The sequence below is a fragment of the Acanthaster planci genome, linkage group LG03 (genome assembly GCF_054643075.1).
Source record: "Acanthaster planci isolate LZ-2023a linkage group LG03, COTS_SCS, whole genome shotgun sequence".
Classification (NCBI taxonomy): Eukaryota; Metazoa; Echinodermata; class Asteroidea; order Valvatida; family Acanthasteridae; genus Acanthaster; species Acanthaster planci.
The window spans coordinates 17828506-17855676 of record NC_141779.1 but is presented as its reverse complement, the minus strand read 5'-3'; the positions used below and the strand labels follow the sequence as shown (position 1 = coordinate 17855676).

The following is a 27171-nucleotide window of genomic DNA, read 5'->3' as shown; positions in this document are numbered from 1 at the left end:
GTCATAGTTGTGTCGTTCGTGTTTTTTAGAAGTATTGAGTGTGTTTGATAATGCTTTATGTGAATTTTTTTCGTGGCTGAGTTTTGTTTCAGAAACCCATGTGGTAAGGAGGTCTATGAATCAAGAAAATTCTAAGAAATGACGGCATTAAAGTGATATTTATTGCGGTTTTCTCGTGTCGCCAGCCAAAGTGCTTTTCATGAATACTCTCCTGTTTGTCCGTCATGTGTGCATACCAGTGATTTCCCTATTTTATCATTAGCCCATAATATGCCCTAAATATGAAATAACAAATTGGAAAAGATTAGCTTATTTATTTGTCCTTATCGCCTTCAGAGCATATGTCGCCAATTTCATAGCCAGATACGTTACCATTTTTTCGGAACAGCAGAAAGACTTAACTCTTTAAAGTTGCTCACAGACTAGACTGAACTGGGGATTATATTGTAAATATGGCATAAATCTAATAAGTTTTGAAATAAAGAAAATATAGAACTCTTAACCCAAAAATTTCAAAGTGTTACATATGTGTAGTGCCAGATACATTACCCATTTTCCCTTTCCTCATTACCAAATGGCACATAAACAGTTAAGCATTAAACAGTTCTCGCACCAACTTATCGTCATTTTTCTTACTTCATCCTACCAGCAAATCATCATTGTCCCCAATGAGATCGCCATGCGCTCCATCCGAGCCGAAGCGGCCCTGGTCTACCGCATGGATGACAAGAAACTCTACTTCCGTGACACAGATAACTGGAACTGCCTCATGACGGAGGGCTCCATGAAGGTCATCACCGGACCTCCAGGGCCTCCTGGCCCCCAAGGGGACATGGGTCCCCCAGGGCTGCAGGGACCCAAGGGGGATAAGGGGGATTATGGTGAATACAATGGTGACCAAGAGGTAAGACCATGCAAACTTAACACAGCAGCCCTCACACCGGTGATGGAATTGAGACATCTTAAGACAATTACAAGACAATCAAAGGACCAACACTAGACCTTCAGTCTGAATTCATCATGCGCTTTCCAAGTGAACTGCAACAAAGACATTCCTTTGTCATTGTTCACTCTGTAACTTGTGACTGGTCTTGTGTCTGGTCTCATTCACAACACTGCCACATTCTATACAATCTTTACACAGGTGTTGGCAACTCAGTTACAAGTCATATCTCACTTCATCAGGGATGGACGATGACCAAGAATACCTCTGTCTTTGTCTGACTCTGAGACTGCATGACTTGTGACAGACATGACAAAGCTTGACCGCAGTGCTGTAGAGATATTAATGTAACATTTATTGCCAATAACAAATGTCAAGGACTGTACTGAATGATTGTTTTCTTTTCAAATCCTACAGATTTGTGGCAATTCTATGATTGAAGGAAGGGAGCAATGCGATGATGGAAATGATATAGAAACAGACAGTTGCATATGTAAGTACACTGTAGTCTGTTGAAGCCCGGAAAAAAATTTAGTTGATTTGGCCAAACTGAGTAATGTCAACCATATGAAATAAGACCACATTTTTGTGGGGACACAGAGAAAACGTTTTATGATAGGCCAACGGGTTCTATTTCTAAAGACAGAGAGGTTTCTGTTGTCACGTTTTTAGACTGAACTAGCACCTATACGATGCTTAGTCCAAAAAATCGTAGTATCGAAAATTGAAAAGCTACGGTGTGTGAGACTCAAGGCTGTGTGAAAATTCGGTATATTGTTGCAATCAACATGCCATGGTGAATAACCATAGCCAAAGATAACGGTGTCCAATTGGGACACAGCCTCAGGCTGGCAAACTATGGTCTTTAGTCCAACCAACCATAGACTCAGAAAGACAGAAATCGGGTTGGTGTGACAAGCCATGGTCTCAGACTGACAAACCATTGTTGTGGGTTTTTTTTACTTCAGACTGCCGAAGATCTTATTGTGGAGATGGCTACAGACAAGAAGGGGTTGAGGAATGCGACACTTTTAACTTTAATGGGAAAACATGTGATAACTTCTTCTCGGAGTAAGTCTGACCTGGCTGTTAGTTTGTGACATCTAAGACCACTACCTCAAGTAAAACTAGCCATTCAATCTCATATCCAGTATACTAACCCAAGAACCAGACTTCCATTGAAGACCTTCACAAAATACTTACTGATAGTGCTTTATAATTTTTCTTTTAAATGTTCCACAATGCTGTAACCAAATTTGTAAATTTAGTATTCGTTGTTTGACTTTCTAAACACAGGTATGAGACAATGGGTGCATTACGATGCACGGACCGATGTCGTATTGACACTGGGGACTGTAAGGTCATTCGCCGACGAAAACGCCAGCTGCCTCCCGATTAGACTTGTAACAAAACACAAAGAGAAAACAATGACTTACAAAAAATGGTTTATCTGAGACCAGTGGAAATCTGTTGTCAATGCTGTTTTGTTGAGGACCATGTGAACATGACTGAGGATGTCTCTTGAATGGACAATTTTCCAACATGAAGCTTTCCAGGACCATGGAGTTTGTATAAGATATTCACAGCCACAGCACCAGTGAGCCATTTCGGTGTCTGAAAGCACATGGTCAAAATGAAGTGTGTTGTGAGTCACTGTGGATCATCAGTATGCATGCACAAGATTGGCATTATCAGCACGATCCAATGCTAGTGCTGAAGCTGGTGTGATGTCAGGTATTATATCCTAAATGGAAATGCCTTGTTGAATTTTTGACTCGGCTGATAAGATGCACACAAGGGCTAACATTTAACATGCACTTCAGAGTGGAAGATCCAACAAGGTACATTTGCAGAGACCTGCATGGTAACTTCCCAAGTCTCTTAACTTCTGGCAACTTTCTTGCCAGCAGTCGGATCTCACCGCAGATTTCAGTGAAACTACTCATCACCAAATCAAGTTTAGAAGAGTTGAATTGACTGGAAGGAAGTATCACTTCCGAGCCACTCTGTCAACAATTGTCAACAATTTAAACAGTGTTGGAAAAATTAGTCAATGGAGATATGAAATATTGTTTAGCAGAGACTGAGTGATATCAGTGCACACCTTGTCACTCTATGGAAGAACCTACTCCAAGCAGATGACTTATGAGGAGTCCTGTGGCAGTATCCATTACGGAGCGTTGTCCAACTTTCTGCTTCATCAAAGAAAATCTGCGAGTCTTGAGGATGCTGCAGAAGTGAGGATTGCCTAATCAGAAACCAGGGAATGGCAATGCTGTTGGATCTACAAAACTGAACTGGAATTGAAAACCTGTTATTTCGGAATCTACGACAACCATCGTCTTCACTCGTACGAGCGGTCACATTCACTTTGTTTTTAAAGGCTAATGAACTTCTTCTTTGGATGAAGCGCCTACTCTAAGAAGCAAAGTGAGGCATTTGCCCTTGTCAGGTCAAGTCACTTTTTAGGTAGCTTTGCAGGAACTCCATGTTTGGTAAAGTATAATACGCTTTCAAGCATGTGGATTGGACAATCTCTCGTGCTAACATGAATATAAGGGCTCCATATGTTCTTCTGCATATGTTCACAGTGTACCAATTGTGTATAAAACTGACATAACGGTGTTGTTTTCTTTGATTTTTTGTTTTCTCACAAGTTTTCACCAGAGGTATTTGACTGCATCAGCATGGTAGCCTTGTGCCACTTTTTTTCTGTGTATGATATAACCATTTCCAAATTAATATTTATATGATGTTTGTACGGACAGTATTATCTTTTTGTGATAAATGTCAATACTTAATAAAGACAGCTTTGGAATTCAAAGATCTCTGAGCTCTTGTAGGAGCCATAAAACTCAGATACTCCATTTTAAATATGAATAGGTAGAGGAATGTGTAAAATTGATATTTATGTATTATGTGGCTTTGATGGTGCTTTTATACATCTAATTTACACAATACAAATGTAAATATGTTGAAAACTGTACATGGCAAATAACTGAACTGTTATATTGTGCAGAGTTAAACCATACAAACTGCAGGTTCCCAAAAAAATATTTTAAGCTTAGTTTTTGAATTTTCTCTTTTAAGAGTTAAGTTTTGGGTATTCTTTGGCTTTTTACTTTTCTAAAACCACTGCTGTGGTCAAGATTTAATGCTTTCTTAAAGGATATTTTGTGTTGAATAAACTTTCAGATGCCTACCGTAAAAACAGCCCATTTTAATGTATTTCACTATTAGACAATTTTGCAGTAATGTTACATGTACTTATGGATGGAGTTCAATATCACTGTACTGGAAAGAGATTCAAGACCGGCTTACTAGGTGTGATCAAGACCTTTGTCTCTTTGGCATGTAGCCCCTATTTCAGCTTCAGGACCTTGCAATAATAAAGAAACATGGGGGAGGGGAAAGATGGTTTGACTAAGAGAAGGTAATGGCCTGACCAATAACATTTCAGACTGTTCATGCTGCCTTGGATTAAACCCCACATGTTTTCGATTCACAAAAATCCGTGACTAGCCATATGCTGTTGAAATACTTTTCCAAATCAATGCATTTATTTTTAGTCGTACAAGGGAGCTCTCAAAACATTATGTTTCCAATAAGCATATTTAAAAGAGAAAGATTTTGCTCCCAAAGGAACTACTACATGTACAAGTATGTACCGTAGTGGTCACTTTGCTGTCAAATAGTACGATCAATAAGCCCATATTCCGTACAGTTGTTGACTAGAGTTTCTGAATTGTTGAAAACATATTCACTTGCCCAGAGGCTTTTAACATTTAAATCATAGTTGTCACTGAAACTGCACTGCAAAAGGTGTACTGATAATTATACCAGTGCTAGATCACATCGGTTCCAGGATCACCCCTATCTTACTGAATTTGGTTGCAGGTTATTATCAGATTTTTGAAAAACAAAAAACAAACTTCACATAAATACTCTTTGAAAGTACAATATCGGTTTGCAAAGTATATCTATGACTAATGTGAAAAATAATTTTGTACGTGTATATGATACTAGTGCATAGATATTCTTTTTAACGTGTATTAAATATTTGTTAAATATTACAAGGCATGATTTTGTTGGTATTCTGTCACTCCGGTTGCAGCATACTATCTGTGTCACATACAACCTTAGAGCAAGGTTGTTTTTGTATGGAGAAAGAATAATTCCAGGTAGCACATGTTGCTCTGCTTAGCAATAAAAACAAATTTGGAAGAAGGCTGCTGTACTTCTGATAATGTGGAAGGTTACTCTTCAATCTACTCTTTTACTTCAGCTTCGTGTCACATCAGCATTATTTTCATGACAGCATTTGTGATACCGTGTACTAAGCAAATGTTCCGATTTATGTGGAGTGTGCCTCCAGCAGGGCAGTTCAGCATTACTTGCGAAGCATTTTTAAAGTTTCATTCTGGCCTCTCATGGCCAAAAAAGGTGTACATGTTGTGTTGCAGTTGTTGCATTAGATTTTCTGGTTAGTTGCGGTGCACGGTCATGTGCTGAGTAGCTCTAATCCAAAGAGCTGGTTCTTATCAATAATTGAACAAAGTGTCATTTTCTTAATCCTTTGGGTAGATCACTTTACTTTTTTTTTATTAGGTAAGCTTAACTACTGCTGCTTTTCATTTTTTTAAAGGACTTGTAAAAAATGTGCATATTTATTGACACACAGCACAGCAATGTTGTTTATGTAAATTATTTAATTCTTAACAGGTTTTGTAAGCTCACTTTACCAGTATTTATGGAAAATAAAGATCCTACATAAAACCTAAATTTTGTTAACAGATATGTGAATATCCAATGTTACCATATAAACTGTAAGCGACTAAATGAAGACAATAGAATTTATAGATCATTTAAACACTAAGGATACGGTTCACGTTTCAGTCAACTTTTCATTTCAACTGAGCAAAAAGCGACCCCAGGATTCGAACCAATAACCTCTGAAATGTAATGCGACTGCTCAACCAACTGAGCTGTCCAGCCTTCACCTGGCAGCCTTTTGATTGGTCAGTTCCTTTGTCCTTGGGCACCAATCAGAGACTGAAACCCATACGTCTTGAGTTAGCGGGGTCCAGTTCACAGTGGTGGTTATAACACAGTTCAGTGCTGCACACACGGTAAGGCTGCCATCACTGAGTTTCAGGTAATGCCAGATGATGATCATATACGACTCTGCAAGTTCGACTTTACAGTAATATTGCACTTTTCCTACCAGACTATTCACTGAAAGTGCAGTACCTTTACGAGACTGCATCAAGAAGTACTTCCATTACCAAAGGTACTATGCACTGTTGGCCTTCTCCACACTTGATCTCAAAAGTCAGGAGGTCAGTGTCTTGACAGAGGTTGACTTCTATAAGGTAAAGCTGACCACTGGTAGCCTCCTACAATAAAACATGAAGAGAAGTGAATAAGACTTCTGCAAGTATACAGGTAACATGGGTGCACAGATTTGTGGTATCAATAGACGACTGGCAGGTAGGTGTGGCAAAGCACAAATTCAAAGAACATACTAACAGGTGACTGGAAAACACAAGAAAAATATCTTTTCAATTGCTACATACAGCTGAGCTAACTGATTTGCATGAGAATGTTTTGCAGGAAGGACAGCAGTGCACTGAAGCGGGAAAGTGTTGTAGCAAGCACTGACCTCATTCAGCACGCAAGACGATGGAGGTGCAAAGTTGGAATCTGGCAAGTATTGGTCAAGTGGGAGGACAGAGAAATCGAGGAATGGATGTATGTACTCAGGTATCCCAAACTCTGTCTAGTCCACCAACTCCAAAGTAGCGGAAAGGAATGGATTTCTTGACCGGTATCAGACACTGTGGTACTGTTGGGATGGAGGGTTCTATGGGGATCATGCTTATCAACTAGTGAGGCTTGTAAGCAACTGCCTCGTCTCATTCGTTTTTCTTGCAGGTTATGCAATAGTTTAGGGATTGCAGAACTCAAAATACTTTATTCACGGTCCAGTGCGTGAATTAGGGAATAACGAAAGATTATAGGACATTGCAAATTTTGACAGCTTCTAAGAACTAGCCTACTTTGGAGTGACAGCATCATAGACTACATTGACACTGATAACATCTTGACTACAGCTTAAAGCTTGGAGACTTTTTTCACAATTGTGAAGTACGTCTGGTTAACCAACTGTTCACGTTCATGTTGGCCCCTTAATGAACTCTGACCTCCTACCTGTGCATACAGGAATGCCCTCCAGGGATCGGAGTCTTCCGGGGTCGTTGCCATGATTTTGCAGCCCAGCGCTTCCAGGCGAGTGTGGATATCTGTCGGTGATATTGACTCCAAGAGCGGTAGTTCTCGGGCTTCACTAAAAACGGATCAAGAACAGCAAAAGCACATGAAGTACATTTTGCCCAGGTATTAAAAAATGACAGAACAATATTCAAACTCTACAAATTTGCAATGTATGAGTTCCATGCTGAAATGAATGTTCTTATAGCATAATTTAAGTTGGTGTTATTGTAAAACGATTACCTGCTCTGCCATGTTGTCCATTTTCCTTCAAATTCCTCAGGTGACAAGCTGACGGCTGGAATGAACTTGACTTCAGGTACGACTTCAGAGGTCACGTCTGGCGAGACCTCAGTTGTGACCCCATCCAGGTCCAGCAGTTGGCCTGTCTCAGGCACCGATGCTGTACTCTCTTCGGTAGGTTTGGGTGCAGCGATCGATGCTTCTGATTCCGAGTAATCGTCAGCTTCTCCATCGAGTTTCAATTGCTGAATGTCTTGCCATTTGTCTGCACCTGCAGGAATAAAAAAAGTTCTTCAAATCCAGGCAACAAAATAATTTACCGATAATGTCATTCAACTTTCTGATTTGCGTTTACTGCTGCCATAGTTGTCTTGCGTCATCAAAGCAAGTTGACCGTCAAAGTCTCAATGAGTGTTCATTCTAACAGAACCAATGAAGCTGACATCCGAATAGTCGTACTTATGAAATTTATTCTTGCAATTTTACTTTTATTTATCTTTGAGTCTCAGGGCAGTCCACTGGTATGCTTCTTACCAAAAAGTAAAGACATGGAGTTGAAATGCTTGAGATCTGACAGCACCGAGACTGCTGCCTGGAAAGCAGAAGGTACTGGAAGCTGTGGTTGAGATGTGCAGATGATGTCTTTGGCCTAAAAGAAAGAAGACAAGTTTGCTCATCGATGTACATTCGAGATTCTGGACACAGTTTGTATATTCTGGTAAATTCGTCACATCTTGATGCACCAACAAACAGGCAAAGTGACAACAAGACAGGAAATGATTGCTTTCAAGGTAGCAATTACAATTCACTAATAAAGTTGGTAGTAATATTTTTGTGTTCCAGTAACTGTGGAGTTCAAGGGCTTTGAGAAATCGACAACGGTATGATGTCATTTGTCTTTCTGGATTCAGTTAAGTGATCAGTAAACAAAAGCAAATTTAACTTCACACTTGTGGAGTCACTACCTTCTGTACATCTTTGCTCAGGAGTCTGTAGTAGGTTTGTGCTTTCTCTTGGAGATCAGGATCCTCACTTGCTTCTGAGGAAATTTTAAATAAATGGTTACCATGATGATAAAACAGAAAGTTTTCTTTTCATAATCTTAACGTCAACAACTCATAATGTGAACCAATGAAATTCTTAGATATTTCTGAACAAAATAGTACCAACGGGAATGACATGGCACTACCAATAAAGGTCAAAGTGTATTACACTGTTATCACTGTCCCTCAGTAGGCCCATAACACTCTCCTAAAATCACCTCATTTCCATGCTCTGCCCAGTCGGTCGGGCACTTTTTCACAAGTGAAATTTTTTGCAAATTACAAGAGCCTTTGCTGTTTGTTTCTTACCGATGCAGTGTTCCAGGACTTTGCCCAGCATGTCTTGGCACTCGGCTGGCCTAGCAAAGAAGAGCTTGGTGGTGGCCGTGAGGAGGCTGAGTTTGACCAGCGTGCTGGGTTCTTCCTCCAGGGAGTCGATCATGCTCTCCAGAAGATATGGAGCATCAGAGAGGTTCTATGATAAAAAAAAATGTTGGCCAACTCAAACATAAAAAGTGGTTGAAATATTGGGTTTTACTCTGATAAGTCCATCCAGACCTTACAGATTTGTTGGTTGTCACTTGTGGCATGTACTGACTATAATTTATCAAACTGCCACTTTATCCAAATTTTCATTCGAATGTCAACAAATTGATCTATTCCATTCCACTATTTGATAACTGTGAGTTTGCTATTATTTTCTGGAAGCCAGTCAGTTGTTAATATTAAGCCAGATGTTGAGAATGCTTATCTCATGCAGTGTGCTCACCTATTGCTACCTCTTTATAAATTGTGAACTGTAGATGGCACTGTTTAGTGTACGCGTGACAGGAGAGGACACATCACATGTGAGGAGAGTTTGTATTCAAGAATACCACAAAGCATGTTTCAATTATTTTCAACTTAATGTGTACAAATTCACAGTGCCAATGACACTGATGTTTGGCAAGGACTTCACACAGCAATGTGATAATGAAATCTATTTCTAATTTCTATGACTATGAACTAGTGTTTTCAGGCTCAGTTGAATATCACGTTAAATGCCATGGCGGATGGATCATTCATCATTGCAAGTTGCGCACGTTCAACCCACCTGGCCATGCTGCGTAAGCAACCAGACCAGAGCTGCTTTCCCCCTTGGTTCCTGTATGACATGCTCACAAGCCGGCAACCTCTCCACCAGACCTGGGATGTGGTCCCTCAAATGCTCGTAGCTCAGAATATCTGCAAATCAAAATATGTTTCAAAGTTAGAATGACCTTATATTCATCCCGGCTAAGTAACGTCAGTCCCTAACTAGTCATAACTTTGCAAGACTTTCATAATAAGGCAACCTTTCAAAATGATTGGAATATTTTTATAAAGATGCCCCTTTGAAATTTGCTAAGTGCAGAAACTATTTGCTTAGCCAAAACAAGTTACCAGTTGAGAGCCATGGTAAGTCGATTGCTTGCGACTGGTACTCTGCTAAGTTTTGTATAAGCAAGATTGTCCACTAAGCAGCTTGGAGAAAATGGGTCCTATTCTGTTTGGGGACACAGGCTATTTCCTCAGCTGATGGCGTTCCAGCTTCAAGCATACTTTCACCAATGACACTGACACTAAGAACATACCCTGGAAAACCACCAATATCTGGGAGGAGACTGAGTCCAGATGCAAGGAAAGGAGACTTGAGAGGGCTTCAACGCAAGGCAAGGCAAAGGCTGGATTCATCTTGGCAAGTCGCCCTAGAGAACTGATAGCGAGCTGAGATAGCTGGACTGAGATGTCTGTTGCATACACACTGAATAACAGAGAAGAGAAAAGCTTCCGCTATAGAGCCTCGTACAATCAGAGGGAGGTTTCTTGTTCTCATGAAAAATATCATCAAGGATGGCTCAATCCTAATATAATCTCTTGATTAACGTTTCTTAAAATGATCATTCTCATATCTCAAATTAGAAAACTACACAAGTGCTCACTATCTTTTCCCATGAAACTTCAAACCACGATCTTTTCAGCTCACCTAAGTTCTTCCACAATGTCTTTCAGTGACTCCTCTGTGCAAAGTGTTGCCAGCAACTTCACTTTCTTGAACTTGACATAGCCCGGGTCATTGTATCTGAAAAGATACACAATTATTTCCATCAGGTGTCGTCAGTTTCTAATAATCTCAAAAATGGAATTCTGTGTGAAGGTGAGAGAGTTTAAATTTAATAGCTTCAAAGGCCAGAATATATCCATCTGTCTGACCTGCAGAAGAATTTCTTGTAGTGTTTGCTCAGTTTCCCTGGTGCCCTGCCATTCAGCCATTCCAAATGGCATAGTGATGCATACACCAATTCAGGCCTGTCACTGCTCAGAAGGTTCACAAGAGGGCCTACCAGTAAGAAAATTATCAAACAAACAGTAGCAGTGTGATACTCAGAGACAAATATCCCCTAATATGTCAAGCACTTTCCAGTGATAACGTCTTATTACACCACAAGATAAGTGATCCAGTAGTTTGAAATCTGTTCTCTATCTTCACAGGCACCTGTGCCTACTGATGTACCTTGAGGGAGAGAACCAATTGTGATCAAGTTTCTTGCTTAGGGACACAAGCACTGGTAGGACACAAAACCACACACCACTTCACAAATGCATCCAAATGTACGAAAACAAACTGTAAAAACCCTAAAAGATTTTTTTAATTTCAATCAGTTTTAATTCCTTTCACAAATTGTTCCTTTCTTAAAATTAATATACAAAGACAAAGTTAAGAAAGTAACGTGCATTTTACACACCTAAAGCTAACTTTCCATACCTTTCAATCGCTTATAAACATCTTGACTGATGTCCGGCAAGTCTCGTGCAAGGTGCAGCATCAAGCGTACAGCGGCCATGCACACCCCAGAATTAGTATGCTTCAAAAAGACGTCTATAACATTCTGCATGACAGTGAAAACACTCGGTCATACATGTACTTTTGGGTACACCATGCAACAACAGTGCTGCTAATTAACCCCTTCACGGCGGCGGGATTATTTTGACAGCAACTGCTGGGCTGTGGTATGCCCTGAATGGAGGGCTCTGGCCAGCAGCAGGCCCCACTGAACCAGCAGCTGCATGGTGAATAGACTGTATGTGTGGTATGCACTAATCCTCACACAACGGTGCAGTTGTAGCAGTCCTCCGTAGCAAAGGGGCTAAAGGCAGCATCTCAAATCCTACATTTCCAACTGACATCAGGCTACAGAACACTCTCCCTAAGACCACGTGGGGTTACAACAGCCAAGCAAATTATCATCACCATTTTCATGAAGAGGTAAATTTCTCACTGGAGAGTAAATCCTAGGTTTTGAGAAAACTGCATTTGAAAATGGTCTTTTATTATTAACCACTACCAGCCGGGGACTCTGAAATCGGAGCCATATGGTTTATATGTGTGGCCGGGGTCTCCGACCTCGGACAAAGGAAACAGGGCCCTGTGACAAAAGACCGTACTCCGAACAAAAGACCAGGCTGCTGGGCATTACCGGCATTTTTCACTCTCAAAAGTGATGATAATCCAGCGTTATTTTGAAACCGTATACCAGGGTTTGGGGCATTTAGAGCAAGCGGATTACCACCGGGGCCAAAAGCTCTCCACCACCACAGCGATGAGCCACACAGCACTGCTGCATGCTAATCTGGCCCCTATTGAAAAGAGGTCAGCAGTGCACTGAGCCAGGTTCGTAAAAAAAGACACTTGTATAGCACCGCACAATCTGGGCTCTGTTTACAAGGCTGCAGGCCTGGCTGAAATATTCGGGCGTCAACGAAGGTCACCTGTCAACTTAGAGTAGTGCCTAAAGATTACTCTGTGCAGCTATAAACGACTGTTAAATGGAATGATGAATTGTTGAAGGATTTTGAAAACGGAAAAAATGATAGTCATGCCGGCCCAGCATCATCAAAGTTGAAAAATGCCCCGGCACGAAGTGGTTAAATGCTTATTTCCCCAGCATTTAGGATGTCTCTGACTTAACCAATGGTACTGCATGAAGGAGGGGATTTTACATGACACCAAACTACCAAACGATATTCATAGAAGTCAATTATAATTGGTTATCTCGTAAACGGACACGTTTGTCTAAACGTGAAAATGCTCGAATTCCTCTGACTTTGGTCTCTTCATGAAAAGCTGTGCTATTTTGCCACAACGTATGCCAGGTACAAAATTGTTATATTTCTACACATTTCCAGAGTCAAAGTTACCTCTTTCTGAAAACGGTTTGCCCATGGTTTTGCACCTTATTGTTAACGCTATATCTATGGAAGACAAAGTTGCCTCTTTACGAAAATGCCAAATACAGCACAGCTAAATTTTTCCCCAGGTAGATCATCATGATTTGGCTGATTTTAGTAGATTTGGTAAAAAAAATGATCACACCAAAATGAGGGCATTGCATAGCCTAGATGATTTTGCCAAAAAGCAGAAATCTGAAAAAAAATCATGATTTGGGGTCAACGTGTCTCTTTACTTTTCAATTCTGTGTCAGCTTACCCAGAAGCCTACCCTAACCATCTGCAGATTATAAACGAGAAAAACTATTTCACTACTAGCAGGGAGAGGTTGATCATTTTGACAAGCTTTACAGATGGATCGATTTATTAAGCCTCTCCTTTGCACATCTCAGCAACTACACATTCATCTCTCCATTGCCAATAGCATCACACACTAGTGCGTGCATTTCCAACCTTTGTCAGACATTTGGATGCACATAACAAGTGAGCTTCCCCGTATTTATTGCCATGGCAAATGACCCAGTGATGAGCTTACCATCACGTCAAACATTTCTTCCTCAGTTTGTGGTCTGTACTTCAAGAGCAACTGCAAGACGCAGCACTGACCCCACTCGGTGAACTCGGACAATCTGCGAATGAGGACCACGTAAATCATGCAATACTGACAAATCAAAGCTGAACAGAGTGACATTGAAAGTCACAGCAGCTTGGCACTACAGTAAACCAATCTCTCAAAATTATGCAATGTCTTTTCTGATGTTATGTACCTTGAACAAAAAACACAACATAAACAGGATAGACCTTGTTTGCGGGGTACCCAATTTCAGTCACATTCCTGAACGTACTGTATACAATTGAAACCCTTAATGGGATGGTACCAGATAATTTGGAGGTCGGAATGAAATTGTAGGAAAGAGTCTGGTTCTTTCAATTCAATGTTTTCAAATGAATATGCTATGTTCGGGAATCTGACTGAAATTGGTTACCCTGCAAATGTGGTCTATTGGTGAATTAGTCAACCAGAATAAGAAGCCACCACTGCAGTGGCACAATGCTCACGGACAGGTGGTGTGAGTGTGTTACCTGCCTCATCAACCAACAGGGGCAGGTTTGAGCAGCAAAGAATGTTGAACACGTGGAGTCAGGTTGGCGTAGTGGTTCTTTCCTCGCCTTCCACTTCTGCGGCCCGGGTTCGAATCCCAGCCTAGTCCACATGTGGATTGGGTTTTTAACATTACCTGATTCCAAGGGTTTTACCCAGAATATTCCTCTGGGGTTTTCCTCCCACCTCTAAAACTGTAACTGCTTCTCATTGTCTCCTCTCTACAGGTTTCTTCAGGCTTGTGAGCTACAGTGCCTAGGGCGCGTTTGAGGAATCCTTGGTGTCATTACCAGAAATATATACTAATAATAATAATAATAACACTGGCCACTTTTCCCTGGTAACGTGCACAAATATATATATCCTGGGCACCAGACAAAATTGAACAGTAATTGACAAATACTCATTTGTCAAATGTGTCCGTGAGTGTGATATGCCACTGCTGTAATGGCATCTTATTGAAAAAGTCTACACTTCATGGTTAGTTTGAGCCCCACGGACTTCACATCCGAAACAGTTTTTAATCATATCGACTTTCAAGAGGTGAAGCAAGCAAAGTTCCTCAAGGGTTGCGCATGTCCAGACCTGTTGACCAGATAGTGTGCTATTCTCTGGTTGATGGCCACCCCTCCTTCCTGCTGCAGTAACTCTTCCAGAGCTAACAAACAGTTGGTGACAACTATAACATCACCATCTCTAAGCATCTCATACAGCGTGTTGACGACACCATGATCTACAAGGGAAAAAAGCTCAATACTTTGACAAAAACGTGAAGTTCGAATTCTGTCTTGAATGTTCTGGAATGGATCCATTTAAAAATCCACAGACACTGAACATGGGAAAGAGAATCATCTTTTACTCTTCCGCAAAAGAAGAGAGAACAACAAAAGTTTGGAGTATCAGATCAAAAAAAATTCAAATTATCCCCATCACTTGTGCCCCCTTCTCAGCATAAAGTCTGAAATTTCAGGGACTTTTGGAAAACTTAAAGACTGTCCAAAATATTGAAATCTGGTTAAAATTATAAGCCCTCTATTTCCTAAACTCCAAAGTGACTAGTCAACATCTACAGACAAGTCAGCAAAGATAAGGTTGGCCCTTGGACATCACGAGGAGAGATGCGTGAAGCTATTGAAGCTATCTCTACGGCTTGGACAAAGTTTTTTGTGAGGTGGACGGTGTTGTTGTTGAGTCCATCGCACGCCCTTTTACATGTCTCCTCAAAGTCTAGTCACAAGTCCCTTCACGAGGCCGGTCATAAGTAACAGGGTGAACAATGACAAAAGAACGCTTATGTCACAGCTCAGTTGAATGGCTTGTGAATTGGCTTAAGACTGAATGACTTGTGATGGACTAGACTACATGTACAGCAGTGGATGAGAAAACTGAGTGAGTATTAACCAGGTCAAGAAATCATGCTTTGGTGAAAAAAGTCGCTTACCTTCTGTAAACTGCGGGTTGATGTGGTGGATCTTCACACAGCCCAAGACTGCCACTCTCCTGACGTAAGCACTCCTATCCTGAAGCCCAGCCAATAAGGGCTGTCTGGTGTACTCAATCAGCTCAGGAAGTCTGAGGAATTCCACAGTGCAATCACTACAAAGACTTGCTGTCTTGACATATTCAACTCAAAGTAAAATTATTGCAACAACTAGCAATTTTGAATGTAGGAAAATCAATTTGGATGGCAATAACGTCTACGACAGCCTATTCAGTCTTACAAATTGCCCTCTGGCTTACAGAAAGGAATGCACCATGCCGTAAAAAAAATGTTCCAAGTGAATGGCATCTTATGTTTTCAGATTTCGTTGTTAGAATTTACACTATAAGGCAGCTGCGTGCACAACCACAAAGTAATATAAGTGACATCTTCAAATAAATAGTCTCACATAAATTGTACAATTCTGTCACAAAATCGATGTAAGTGAAGTTGACATAAGTCCTGAATCCAAGACCTAAGCTATACAAATCATCTTCATTCAAATAACTAATGCAATTCTTCTTACCGTAGAGAGCAAAGCGTTTTGAGTGCTAATCCCCTGATCATTGGGTTTGCATCGCGACAGTCTTTCTGTATTGTGTTGACAGCAAGCAATGCCAGATCAGGTTTCTTGTGTGCATAGGTGGTCATGTACAAATAGGCTAACTTCTTCTCAATAATGTCCACTGTAGCACAGAGCTGCAGAAAAATAAATAAATAAATAACAGAACAAAAAAACGAATAAACTAGTTAAACATTACTCGTAAATCAACTTGGAAATTGTTCAGTACTTGCCCATGCTGAAAATGAAACAATACATTTTTGTATTGGATGGCTGGTTTTTCATAGTGGGACACAACAAGGGCAAGTGAGGGCAAAATATGACCATTACTGGCAAACCCTCTCCATATTTCTTTCTCCTGACTTGAACTTAAAACCTGCCACATGTATAAATCCAAAAGTTGAGGCAGCTACATGTACCAAGTATCTCTTATTCCTATTTTAATTCATGTTTTTTAAATGGACACTACTTACCTCCAGATGCCCATTCCACTGCAAACATGTTGAGCATGAAAATAATTTTACCGGCATGCTTCCAATTATTGGCATTCCAAAATAGTCACTGAAGCAACAGTCTGGCATGGAAAACACCAGCAGATCTACGTGTGGGGTTGGGAGAAGGCTCAACCTCCAGATTTCAGGGCACAAAAAATGAATAAACAAGTGTAGAAAAGGATGAAAAGCAATGCTTCTTAAGACCCATTTCAGCCTTTCCTTCCTGACAGCTTAGTAACCTCCACTGAGCCAACCTGGGTCTGATCCTTAAAACACAAACCTTGACAATATCCATGAAGAGAGGCGACATGTCCACACCACGGGTGACCTGGCTCAAAATCTTCTTCAGAACGCTCCTGAGATGACCATGTTCAGTTTGTGGCAGGGGTTTACTCAAAAGCTTCCTGCAGAGAACGATAATTACAAAACGAATTCGACTATGTGTCAATGAAATACTACAAGGTATCTACATGTGTTTTGATTTGTTTCTCTCCATTGTCATGCTTAGAAAAATGCTTTAATAGTTATGGATTTGAATGAAAAAGGGATCAATAATGTAAATATACCTGATTTCTTGGATGTCTTCTTCATCCCAATTGTCTACAAGATATGCCATCTTCTGTGATCTGGGTGTCCGATCTAATCACAGAGTGGCGACAAACCCGCTAAAATCAAAAACAAAAATTCCGCAAATTCAAATCACCTATTTGACACAATTCAGGCCCATTTGTAATTGTGGACTTTAAATTTGACCTGACTGAACCAACATCATCATTCATTTCCAATCCATTCATTTTTGGAACATACACGTACAAATTAATGTCTGAGTCTTCCTGGAGTCCCTGCTGCAACATTATCCATTAATTTGCCTGGTAGGCCTAATGCCTTACCATGCATGCCATGCCTACCCAATTTGTTCAGTACAAGATCATAATTAGTCATGTTGGTTATTTAAGACTCATGCTGTTCTGTCCCAACAAGTGCTTTTTACAAATTAATTCTTTTAGTTGCAACCAAATCCCTTGCGGCGTCATCTGTATGGGACAGCCAGAATTTTGACAATTGTACAGTAGCCAGCAAAAGCAGCTCACTGACTAAGAGTTCCATACATGTATGCGAATATCACTCATTTTTCCCTAATGTCACCCATCAGGAAGTGATAAAGTAAATGTCAAATTTACATGACATTTACAATTTTACATGACTTGGCAGGGTAAACACAGTGTTAGTGTTACCAATACAGATCACGGCATATCAAGTGATGTCCATATGGAACTCTTTCCCATGATAACGATAGGTTTCAAACAGAACGCTAAAAACCTACAGAAATGGCCCTTAATTTCCCTATCCCTGACAAACTCTGAGGTGTAATCCTAGTCCCCCTCCGGCATCCAGAAACCCTCCTTGTCTTCACCCCTCACTTCCCCATATAGGGCCAATGTGCGCTAATGTGCTTCAAATTGTTGACGGTTCACGCGATCACGATCGGTGAAGCCTCGATCTTGATTTATTAATTAACTGTGAAACAACAGATCTAACGACATACAAAAAATCAAAATTACCATGCATCGTCACACTCACAGAATCAATCAATTTACGACTGATTATTCTCCCTGGCAAACAATACACGTTTGAAGACTTGGTGTGCCTTGCTCGCCTGGGTAGGCCGGCTGCTCATCATAAAACTTCTGCCTGTGAATTTATTTTCATATAACGCCCTCTCTCGCTAGGTCAAATTTTCATGTTATCCGAACAATCCACTTATAATTAGGGTACGTTATGGTCTACAGTAACAGAAATATTTCTGATTAAAGCTGCAATTAAAGACAAAAATCACCCTACCTGGGAAAAAACGTTCTTTTTAGGTATATATAGACCCCAAGGATGTATTTTAAATCTTTAACTGCTAAATTATTGGTAAAAAGTACAGATGATTATTCTCGACTACCTCTCCCATAATAGAATGTTCCTGTGAGTTGAATACGTTCTACGAAAGATGGCGACTAGGTCTTGGTAAAATCTGTTGGTGAGAAAATAATTTTGTGTTCTTCCAGATTTTATCTTTTTAGTGTTGGTTTCAATCAGGTAGCATTAAGGTTAAAAGAAATGTCTAATTTGTACTTGGCATAAGAACCTGACGTGATTTAGTCAAACGATACGCATTGAGAAAGGTGACAAAAAAGCAAATTGTAACGTTACGTTAGATGGTTAGTGTCACCTTTGTCATGTTTGTTAAAATGGTTTTCGGTTGTTTTTGTCATGTTTGTGCTGATTTACACCATAGCATAGTAGAACACACTGAGGCCCTTGCCTTCATATCATGTGTCTTCAAATTATTAGGTGGAACGAATTCTATATAATGATGCCGTATGACATGTGTGTCACCCTACACACTCAGAGACTGTTTAGTATGAAAAATGTGTGTGGAATCACAGGTAGCGAGTAACCGACTGTCCTGCAAAATTTCGTCGATTTGTTTTAGGCCCTGTGATTTTTGACAAACCGTACAAAAATGTCAAATTGGAAATCTAGGTAAAATTTCTGAAGTAGAAATTTTCTGAGAACAAAATTTGTACAAGAAGAAGCTTACATTTCACCTTTCAAATAATACTAGTCTTAGAATGCAGCACTGGAGAATAGTATACAAAATAGGTTGTCATTTTAATCAATCCGTAGCTAGGAAAAATCGGAAACTAGGAAAATGGCTGTACTTTAGATAGGTCACACAACATATACTCATTTGCACTCATCTTTTTCCATGTTTACAAAACATGCAGGGCTTAAATGTTTACTTTCCTAGTGATGTACAGTGACATTCCTCATGTTTCCTCACATTCCTGAAATATAGAAGTGTCACTGGGATGGTAGGGAAAGGTTTCTTCAGTGTCCATGTATATCCGAGCACCACCTCAGTCCCCATGTGCAGTAGAGTGTCACGACAGAAAAAGTCTTATTATCAGAGAACTTATGGTAACGAGTTAACCATGAATGTGATACTTCAGTGAAAAAAATAATGGAACCAAAATGGAAGCAGATGGATTAAGAACAAGGTCCATGGCAATGGAACGGTCAAATGGTCAAATTCCACCCTCAATGGTCACAATAGTAATGACACAAATGTCTATTAATTTGCACTTGCCCTTTGCCAGTGTCACCACAAATGCAGGGCTTAATGTTAACTCACTTGGTGATACATTTAGACATGGAGTAATTAGTCCTCCATGATAGAGCACTCATGTATTTTAATGCAGTGACAGGGAAGATTTCTTCATGTACAGTCAAACCTCAATAATAAGAGGTCCTTCAGACGTTGCAGATTACCTTGTTATAACAGGAACCTTGTATTTGGACCTACATGTACATGTACATGTAAAAGTTCCCTGTAAGCAACATGTTGTATAAGCTGTGCTCTTATCGACCAGGTGTGACTCAGACTGACCATGGACATGTATGTATTTTCAAAGAAAATGTGAGATATCTTTCCCCTCCTAAATGAGTGTTTCTTCTTCAGATTGACAGTGTTTTGGTAGTTCTCAAGTCATATTAGATAATTGGTGGCCAGAGGCAGAACTCTTTTCAATGTTTTAATGCACCAACAATGTGAGAATTCAAGTAATTTTTAAAAATTTAGTTAAGAAAATATACAATTGGAACTTGTAAAAAATAAAATCATTATATCAAATACAAACAAAATTTTAGGTACATGTAGCTAAGGCATGATAATCTGGTTGGATTGCAATTTAATATCTCAAATACCGGTACCATCAACTAGCCTGTTAAAGTTAAGTTTGAACCATCCAGACAAATGCATATTACATATATACATGTGTACTGACAATCCTCAGACTTGAATTAACCACTTGTCAATGGTGTTGTTTCACAGCGAAATAGTCCAGGCATGGTATTATTTCTGGCTGAAAATCTAAACTTTTTATGATAAGAAGATACATGTACCACAGACAGTTTTCATGACTTATAGTGGGATTCCACAAGTGCCAACTTTTGAAAGTTATAAGTTTTATACAAGATTTGTACTGCATTTCCTACTGCAATGCCTTTCCAGTGCTCAGGGGCTCCTCAACGTTCCTGAATCATTTCTGTGCATACTCTTGGAGAGAAGGCCCCATTGGTACCAATATGCCATTTATAGATGAAATCCAGTGAGAATATCGAATTCATATTTATGTAATTATGTGTACATGCTCATGTACGTTTGATGCACACCTGTGCGAAGTATTCATGCAACTCTGTATCATTTTTTTATGTTTCTGTGAATAATATTGATTGAAATGCAGGTACCTGCGTGTATACGTGCATTTATACATGTATGACAAATGGGTAGAAGCGCTCACATACTGTATGGCATTCCCTCCAGAGCAAGAACTCCATAAATAGACATCACAATTTCCCTTGCAGTGATATGTCAGCCATCGGAAAGCAGTAACATGCCCTAAAAAGGCAAATTTGTAGGAAAGATTTTGAGACTTTGATTTAGAAAACACTCTGGGTTTTAGACCTGTCTCCTAGGGTTTGTGCACAGGGTGTCAAGTGATTTCAAGATGGGAAACTCTTTTTCCATTTTAGGTTCTTTTTGTACATATTCCGGTACATGGGTAATTCCAGAAATTAGGGGTCCATTTTTTTCCGTGTCCCTGTCGCATCTGACATATGATTTTGTACATGTAAGTTCGGAACACATTTTTTTAATTTCCAAGAGTGATGAATTAATGCAAACAAATGTTCTTGCCAAACCAATAGTAATAGTTTGAAATCAATTCCAGTGATATTTCCATGTCAAATAACAAAGGTCAGATGTACATGTAACAGGGACACAAAAATGTCACACTTTTGGATCCCTAATTTCTGAAATTACCCACATACACAGATTCTTTTCTTTTTGGGGGAAAAACTAAACATCTTATGGCTTATGTCAGGGCATCAGATTTTGATATACAGTCTCACCAAGAGGTAGTGTGCATGTTTCACGTTCTACAGTACATGTCCAGGTTGTGATGTTTCAGATGTGTGCTTTGTAGTTTGCCTGCACATTCTGTAACTTCAGATTGTTAAGGATTTGGTCTTGGTCCATTCAATTGATGTCTCTATTTTCTATCTTTACAGATGATTTTCCAACCTTGCTAGTCTCAAGTGTGCGTTGACTCCCCTCCTTTAATAGGATGGATAAAAGCAGCGGGTAAGTGGTCGTTTTAAGAAACTGACAGTCTTCACGCATTCACTTCTCTCACATTGCCCTCATTAGGAGGTCAACACAGTGCCCTTTATAGTTATCAGCCCTTGAGTTGAAGATTTTGAAAACGAAAAGACTTTAGTTTTTTTACGCTCACGAGTTGATGTGAGCCTCCTCATCCCTAACCTGTCATGTTCAAGCATGTTGAATGTACATGTACATGTACGGTAGTTTGATCTGAAAAGTGAATAAAGCTGCCGTGTTCTTGTTGAATTCTGTTGAAGTCAGGCATGCAACTTTTCCTTGGATCAACTGATCGCCTCGTTTTCTCTTCACACTCATTCCACTGAAAAGTTTTTAAAAATTGTGCAAAGTGTTGTAAAGATTGCAATTTCCTCGTTTTGGGTCAAAGTCCAAGTTGCATGCCTGTTAAGTTATGTACAAATCCGGCAATATGTCACTAGATAGTCCTGATGCAGAAAGCACTCTTGGGTTTTGTACTCGTTGGCTGTCAGGGAACACTGGCTCCCTACAATACATGTAGTCATCATGATGCTTACCACCATAGGCAAGGGGGCCACTGCAAATGACCAGCAGTAGTTTAACCATGGTTACTGGATTTGTCTACAGCAGGGTTCCATTGGTGCAAGTACTGGCAGAAGTCACCTCGGTAAAGCAAATTCCATGGTCACCAATGTTAACTGTGTGTTATTAAACACGCAACATTGTTTGTATCCCTGGCTGAGTTGAAGATGCCTGAGGACCTACAGAAAAGGTTCATGACATGTACATGGAACTGCAACACTGGTCCAAGGGGGAGTGGCCACACGACCTCTAGCAGCCATCTGTTGACTTATTAGAATCAACTGACCTGTACATGCACATTGTTAGCATGTATGTGTAAATTGTGTGCAAAAGAAAAGGGGAGCAGAGAGAGGGGAGGGATATCTGTACATCACCATGTGTGGATCACCGGCTAGTAAAGTACCATAGTTATCATCAGGACTTACAAATGCGGGTGCATCTGGTTCAATAGAGAGAAATATCTGGGTTACTGAATATGGCCCAGATAGCAAAGTCACGCGACATGGCAGTTCTTGCACTAACAGGTGCATGCGTGTAGGTGTGGAGCTAAAAATATGTGAAGAGTAAATACATGTGGCTTGTTAGGATGTGTTTGTGTTAATGCAGGCTAGGTCTGGGTTGGATGTATGTGCCGGTACGTGCCGCGAGACAGAAATCAATAAATACTGAAATGTGGGTGTGGACTGAAGTACCAGTTGAACAGTTGAACTGCATGTACAATCACAAATTGTAGCCTCCAGATGACCAAACATGCCTTAATGTGAAGCCCGCTCATCAACAGGGGCAGGCAAGGTTGAGAGATTCCCTCAATATGGCCGTGTTTGTTTCACACGGATCCGGATCACAATTAGTCATCCGTCGTTGGTTTACGGACACCAAAAACCGCACCGTGGATGGTGCTAACCACCTTTGGGATCACTGATCCAGATCCAAATCCACGTGAAACAAACAGGCCCAATATCTGCCTCTGAGGTTTTGGAGGTACTGACAGGATTCCTGATGGTCCATGTACATTTATGTCTCATTAACTTCTTGGGGTGTGATGCTCTTCAAAGTTCAAGTACAAAATGTTTTGGTTTTGTGACCTGGTACCACAAGTTGATTTTGAAGGACTCTGGAAAATTTTTAGTAACATCTGTGGGGTTAACAATGATTTGCTGACACTGAAACGGATAAATTTCTTGGAGACATCCAAAGTTACAGAGACAATTCAATGAGCTGTTGAGTGTTACCGTTACTGATCATTTTCCTTCAGAATAGAATTGGTCAGGAGTTCTTTCTTTTGAGTACGTATTTTGGGATAAATTTTCACTTTGCCATATTCTTTCACTCTTCCTTTTTCCTGTGTGCAGCGAACCTTTTCTGGACAGGTAAGCATCTTGAGGTGTTCTAGTGTTTTCACTCATTCTTCTGATATCAGGCCATTTCATAGAGATGCTAAGCAGATACTTTTGGGCTTTCCAGTTTCTCACTGGGCAAGCACAAGTGAGTCAGACAACCAGCAGTTTGCTGATTGTGTGTCTGCCTGCTAAGCAACTTTGTAACATGATTCCAGCCTTTCACTTACTTTTCTTCAGACTTGCTGTGCATTGGATAATGTTTCGTTGCTTTTGTAATTTGGAGAGTATGTGCATATGTTGTAGGTGCATTCCTTGCTCTGAGTTCACCTGTAGAAGTACTGCATGCACATGTAACATTCAGATTGTTTTCAACCTCCCAGTAAATGTAATCCCAGTCTCTTTTCGGAGTACGCCCTCCACGACAGGGCATTGTACATATGTACATGTACTCTGTTCTTCATGTAGATGTAATTTTTCCCAGGCCACAACCAGCATGTGACCCTCCCCTTTTTTTAAACGAAGACCTTTTTTTCTTTCCGCCTATCTGGCACTTCTTCATTTGCTCTGGACTGTTAATTTAAACTTTAAAATCAGAAATTCTCAAAAAAATATGCCCCACCTCTATTTAGGCTTGCTTATACATGTACATGTACCTTTATTTTAGGGCAATCCCAATTCATGAATTCTGGGCATCCCCTCACCTGTCTTCAAGTTGGATCCAGCACTGTGTACCAGCTACATGTAATTTCTTACCGAGGGATATACTGTCTTGCTGGCAGTACAGATAATGCTATTCATGAATAAATTTGCATCAGCCATAACAGGATATGCACAGAGAAGATTACTTGTAAGCACCATGGGGATATTACAGTACCAGTCATGAGAATACAATGTTATGTCCCACTACCTGTCTGCCCACCCCACCATCACATCCCGTACATCTGCTACTTGTACAGTATGTGTAGATTTAGTGCAGGTTGTTTTAGCAAGTTGGGATTGTCTTGTTTGTGTAACAGCCAAACTTTCCTAACTCTTCCCCAGTTTTGTCTAGTATTTCTTTTCTTCCCTGCCAACTAAATTTCCATTGCTAATGTGAAAATTTCAACAATTTCAAATTTTAAATTTGGATTCAGTCCCAAGCGTACAGGTTTCGCAGGATTTTTAATATAAAATTCTGTGCAAAAATAAATGTGGAACTTTGCTAAGAAGGCTTTGTTCAGTTAGATTCAGTTGATGTTATTTGCGACACACACGGTTGTGACAAATCTATATTAAGGCTTTTTTCCTGCTCAATAGCCGGAACGAACGTTAAGATTACATGTATGTGGAATTTTAAGAAGTCATACACTGAGTGTATTGCTGATTTACATTCACATTAGTCACTGTTCTAACAAATTGTTGCTGGCATTTGCTTTTTCGATAAGGTCAGGCCGTATGGATATCCTTCTTGAAAAAGTGCAGTATATGTATATGTAACCATGTATGCACACTATAATTTAGAAAACAGTAAACATCTGGCAACGTACATGTAGGAGCAATCAAATTACAAGTACTGTACCAAATTGTTAGTCCATGCAGTTGCAATGGTTGAATAGTGTTACAATTCAAAGGACTTACATGTACCAGTACACGCGGGCATGAGCTCTTGTGGAGTCTTACCTGTGTTCAGCGCTCACCACATTGTGCAGTCCTTTCCTACTCAAAGTTGTGGGACCATGAACATTGCTGTGATGCACACCCTGCTCGATTTATCTCTGCTACTCTGCTGTTAATTTGAATACATTTTATAGGCAGTTAAACTGTCCGCCAGGAATAGACCTTCCATGTTCAACTTTATAATGCTGCTGAGAATTCGAGATGGACACGGTCCAGCAGTTGTGGATATTTTCGAGTTGCTCCATTAACTGTGTGTGCAGATGGGGCAGCCTTTGTGATACATGTAAGCACCCGCTATAATTGAATCACATTTTCTGCCTTGCTGCTAATTGTGTGTTGACTGTACATGTCAGGAGTAAAGTGGTAAAAACACTCTTTGTTGAATAAGGCTGTGTTGATTCATTCATCCAGTGTTACCTGGTTGAGTGATTTCTGGTGTTGCCTGCTGAATGGACAAGGATTCCATTTTGCCTGAGCTGGGTTACACAGCAATACACAGCCCATACATGTAGGTGCATGCGTGAAAGTGTACCTGTTGGCGCATCAAGTGCAGCATGTCAGGTGCTGCTGAGCTTCAGACATTTTAATCTGGATTTGAAAGTAAAGCGCAAACACAAATGCATAGACACCATTTGCAAACTGGCTGTGCCAAATGGAACCATGTTCAGTACCATCAGCTGTCCCAAGATAGGTGAGTGCCTTGGTTCAGTCCTTAACTGTGTTGCAGTATTAAGTGTAGGATTTGTACATGTGTTAAGATACGTGCATGTACGTACATGTACCTTCATATTTCGAAGTAAAGTTCCATATGACAGTTACTCATACCCAGTACCTCAGTTAATATGACGTAAACAATAAGTCATGTACACGTACACATACCGGTAGATTTATAAGGACATCAACAATTCAATTATATTCAATTCAAAATGCTTTATTTATCCTGTAAAGGGCAATTACATTATGTTTGAACAGCTAATTAAAAACACCATAAGTAAATTACCAACAAGTAAATTACAAGCGATTCATATCAAAACAGTCACAAACAGCATACATGTATACGTTGCATACTTGTCTTGATTAAATGGTGTAAAATGTGATACCTTGTACTGTACATAAAACATTTAGACAATGAATGTAACCATAACATAAAATGAATGTTAGCAGAGTGTACAAATTGTATCAATCATGACTATCTTGGCAGGTGCTTTTAGCAGACTGTGGTATGTACAAAATGTACATTTTACACATGTTTATTTTATGTGCTTTGTACCGATGCACGTACATGTACTATATGTACTTGAACGCTGCACCTCTGAAGCCAAACTTTTTGAAGGCAAAGGATGAGGACAGAAATGAAATTTTGAAAGCCCCTTAGAAATTGATCATGACAAAATAAACCACTTCATTATTCAAACAAGGCAAGGTCATTCAGGATAACGTAAAACTGCCAAAGTCATGGCAGCTACAGGTAAATACCGGTATATGTACGGTGTACTAATTTGCAGCAAGTGCACATACATGTAAATTGGCACGCCAGTACAAGTCCATGTAGAGCCACATGGATAAGGCCAAGTTTTACTGACTGGGTAGTTATGTACATGTATGTTTATGACCCACGATGCTCATCATTTTGCATGTGCTCGACTGTGCGCCATTGGAATATTGAACTGGCTCATTGAAAACTGTAGGTTTTAGTTTATTCATTTACAGGTAACGCCGTTACGACTAAGGTAATTTGTATTCAATTGAAACTACTGTATTTTCATCTCTTTGGCATCGAGTTTGTACCAGTTTGATTGTGTGGAGGCTCCTACAAATATGTCATCCATGTATCTGCTCCATTTATGCACCGTTTACATGTGTACATTTATCCACTACTCTGCTTAAGACTACAGACATGACATAGATGAGTTTAGAAATTTATGTACCGATCGATATTCCTGCTTGTTCATGCAAATATGTTATTCATACAGTTTTCCTTGAATATTAAAAAGTCAATATTCCAGAGTAAATGAAC

The 27171-nt window shown here is 40.0% G+C and overlaps 3 protein-coding genes across 18 annotated transcripts in view; 2 read left to right on the top strand and 1 right to left on the bottom strand.

Annotated features, from left to right (window-relative positions):
• colq (collagen like tail subunit of asymmetric acetylcholinesterase) overlaps positions 1 to 5738 on the top strand; it is a 35310-nt gene extending 29572 nt beyond the window's left edge. For all 10 annotated transcript variants that reach the window (XM_087133939.1, XM_022256311.2, XM_087133936.1 and 7 more), the window contains 4 exons: positions 650 to 904; positions 1361 to 1436; positions 1912 to 2014; positions 2240 to 5738. In XM_087133939.1, the coding sequence (XP_086990065.1) occupies positions 650 to 904; positions 1361 to 1436; positions 1912 to 2014; positions 2240 to 2342 (537 nt within the window). In that variant the 3' untranslated portion in view covers positions 2343 to 5738. The remainder of the gene's footprint in view (positions 1 to 649; positions 905 to 1360; positions 1437 to 1911; positions 2015 to 2239) is intronic.
• Positions 5635 to 25304, bottom strand: ap4b1 (adaptor related protein complex 4 subunit beta 1). Of its 3 annotated transcripts, none has more exons than XM_022256306.2 (18): positions 25158 to 25304; positions 16952 to 17050; positions 16666 to 16789; positions 15856 to 16028; positions 15291 to 15421; positions 14435 to 14582; positions 13283 to 13376; positions 11285 to 11408; positions 10732 to 10858; positions 10505 to 10600; positions 10113 to 10282; positions 9593 to 9723; positions 8809 to 8974; positions 8422 to 8495; positions 7991 to 8105; positions 7457 to 7727; positions 7154 to 7289; positions 5635 to 6339 (listed from the first exon to the last, which is right to left on the bottom strand). In XM_022256306.2, the coding sequence occupies exons 2-18, from the start codon at positions 16999 to 17001 to the stop codon at positions 6196 to 6198; spliced, it is 2274 nt and encodes a 757-aa protein (XP_022111998.2). In that variant the 5' UTR covers positions 17002 to 17050; positions 25158 to 25304; the 3' UTR covers positions 5635 to 6195. The 3 variants fall into 3 exon arrangements, with proteins under 3 accessions (XP_022111998.2, XP_022111995.2, XP_022111996.2); XM_022256303.2 differs by lacking the exon at positions 25158 to 25304 and adding an exon at positions 17948 to 18089; XM_022256304.2 differs by lacking the exon at positions 25158 to 25304 and adding an exon at positions 17967 to 18078.
• LOC110991126 (islet cell autoantigen 1-like) overlaps positions 18330 to 27171 on the top strand; it is a 44909-nt gene continuing 36067 nt past the window's right edge. For 3 of the 5 annotated variants that reach the window (XM_022256318.2, XM_022256316.2, XM_022256314.2), the window contains exon 1: positions 25403 to 25845. In XM_022256318.2, coding sequence (XP_022112010.2) covers positions 25772 to 25845 — 74 coding nt within the window. In that variant the 5' untranslated portion in view covers positions 25403 to 25771. Of the gene's footprint in view, positions 18412 to 21506; positions 21580 to 23510; positions 23529 to 25402; positions 25846 to 27171 lie in introns of those variants that run through there. The other 2 variants (XM_022256315.2, XM_022256317.2) reach the window with 2 other exon arrangements.

Coding starts and splice junctions, on each gene's coding strand:
- ap4b1 (XM_022256306.2), bottom strand. CDS start 17,001: ATGGCATATCTTGTAGACAATTGGGATGAAGAAGACATCCAAGAAATC. Junction 15,422..15,855: donor AAAACGCTTTGCTCTCTACG/GTAAGAAGAATT, acceptor GGAATTCCTCAG/ACTTCCTGAGCTGATTGAGT. Junction 11,409..13,282: donor AAGAAATGTTTGACGTGATG/GTAAGCTCATCA, acceptor ACTGTCATGCAG/AATGTTATAGACGTCTTTTT.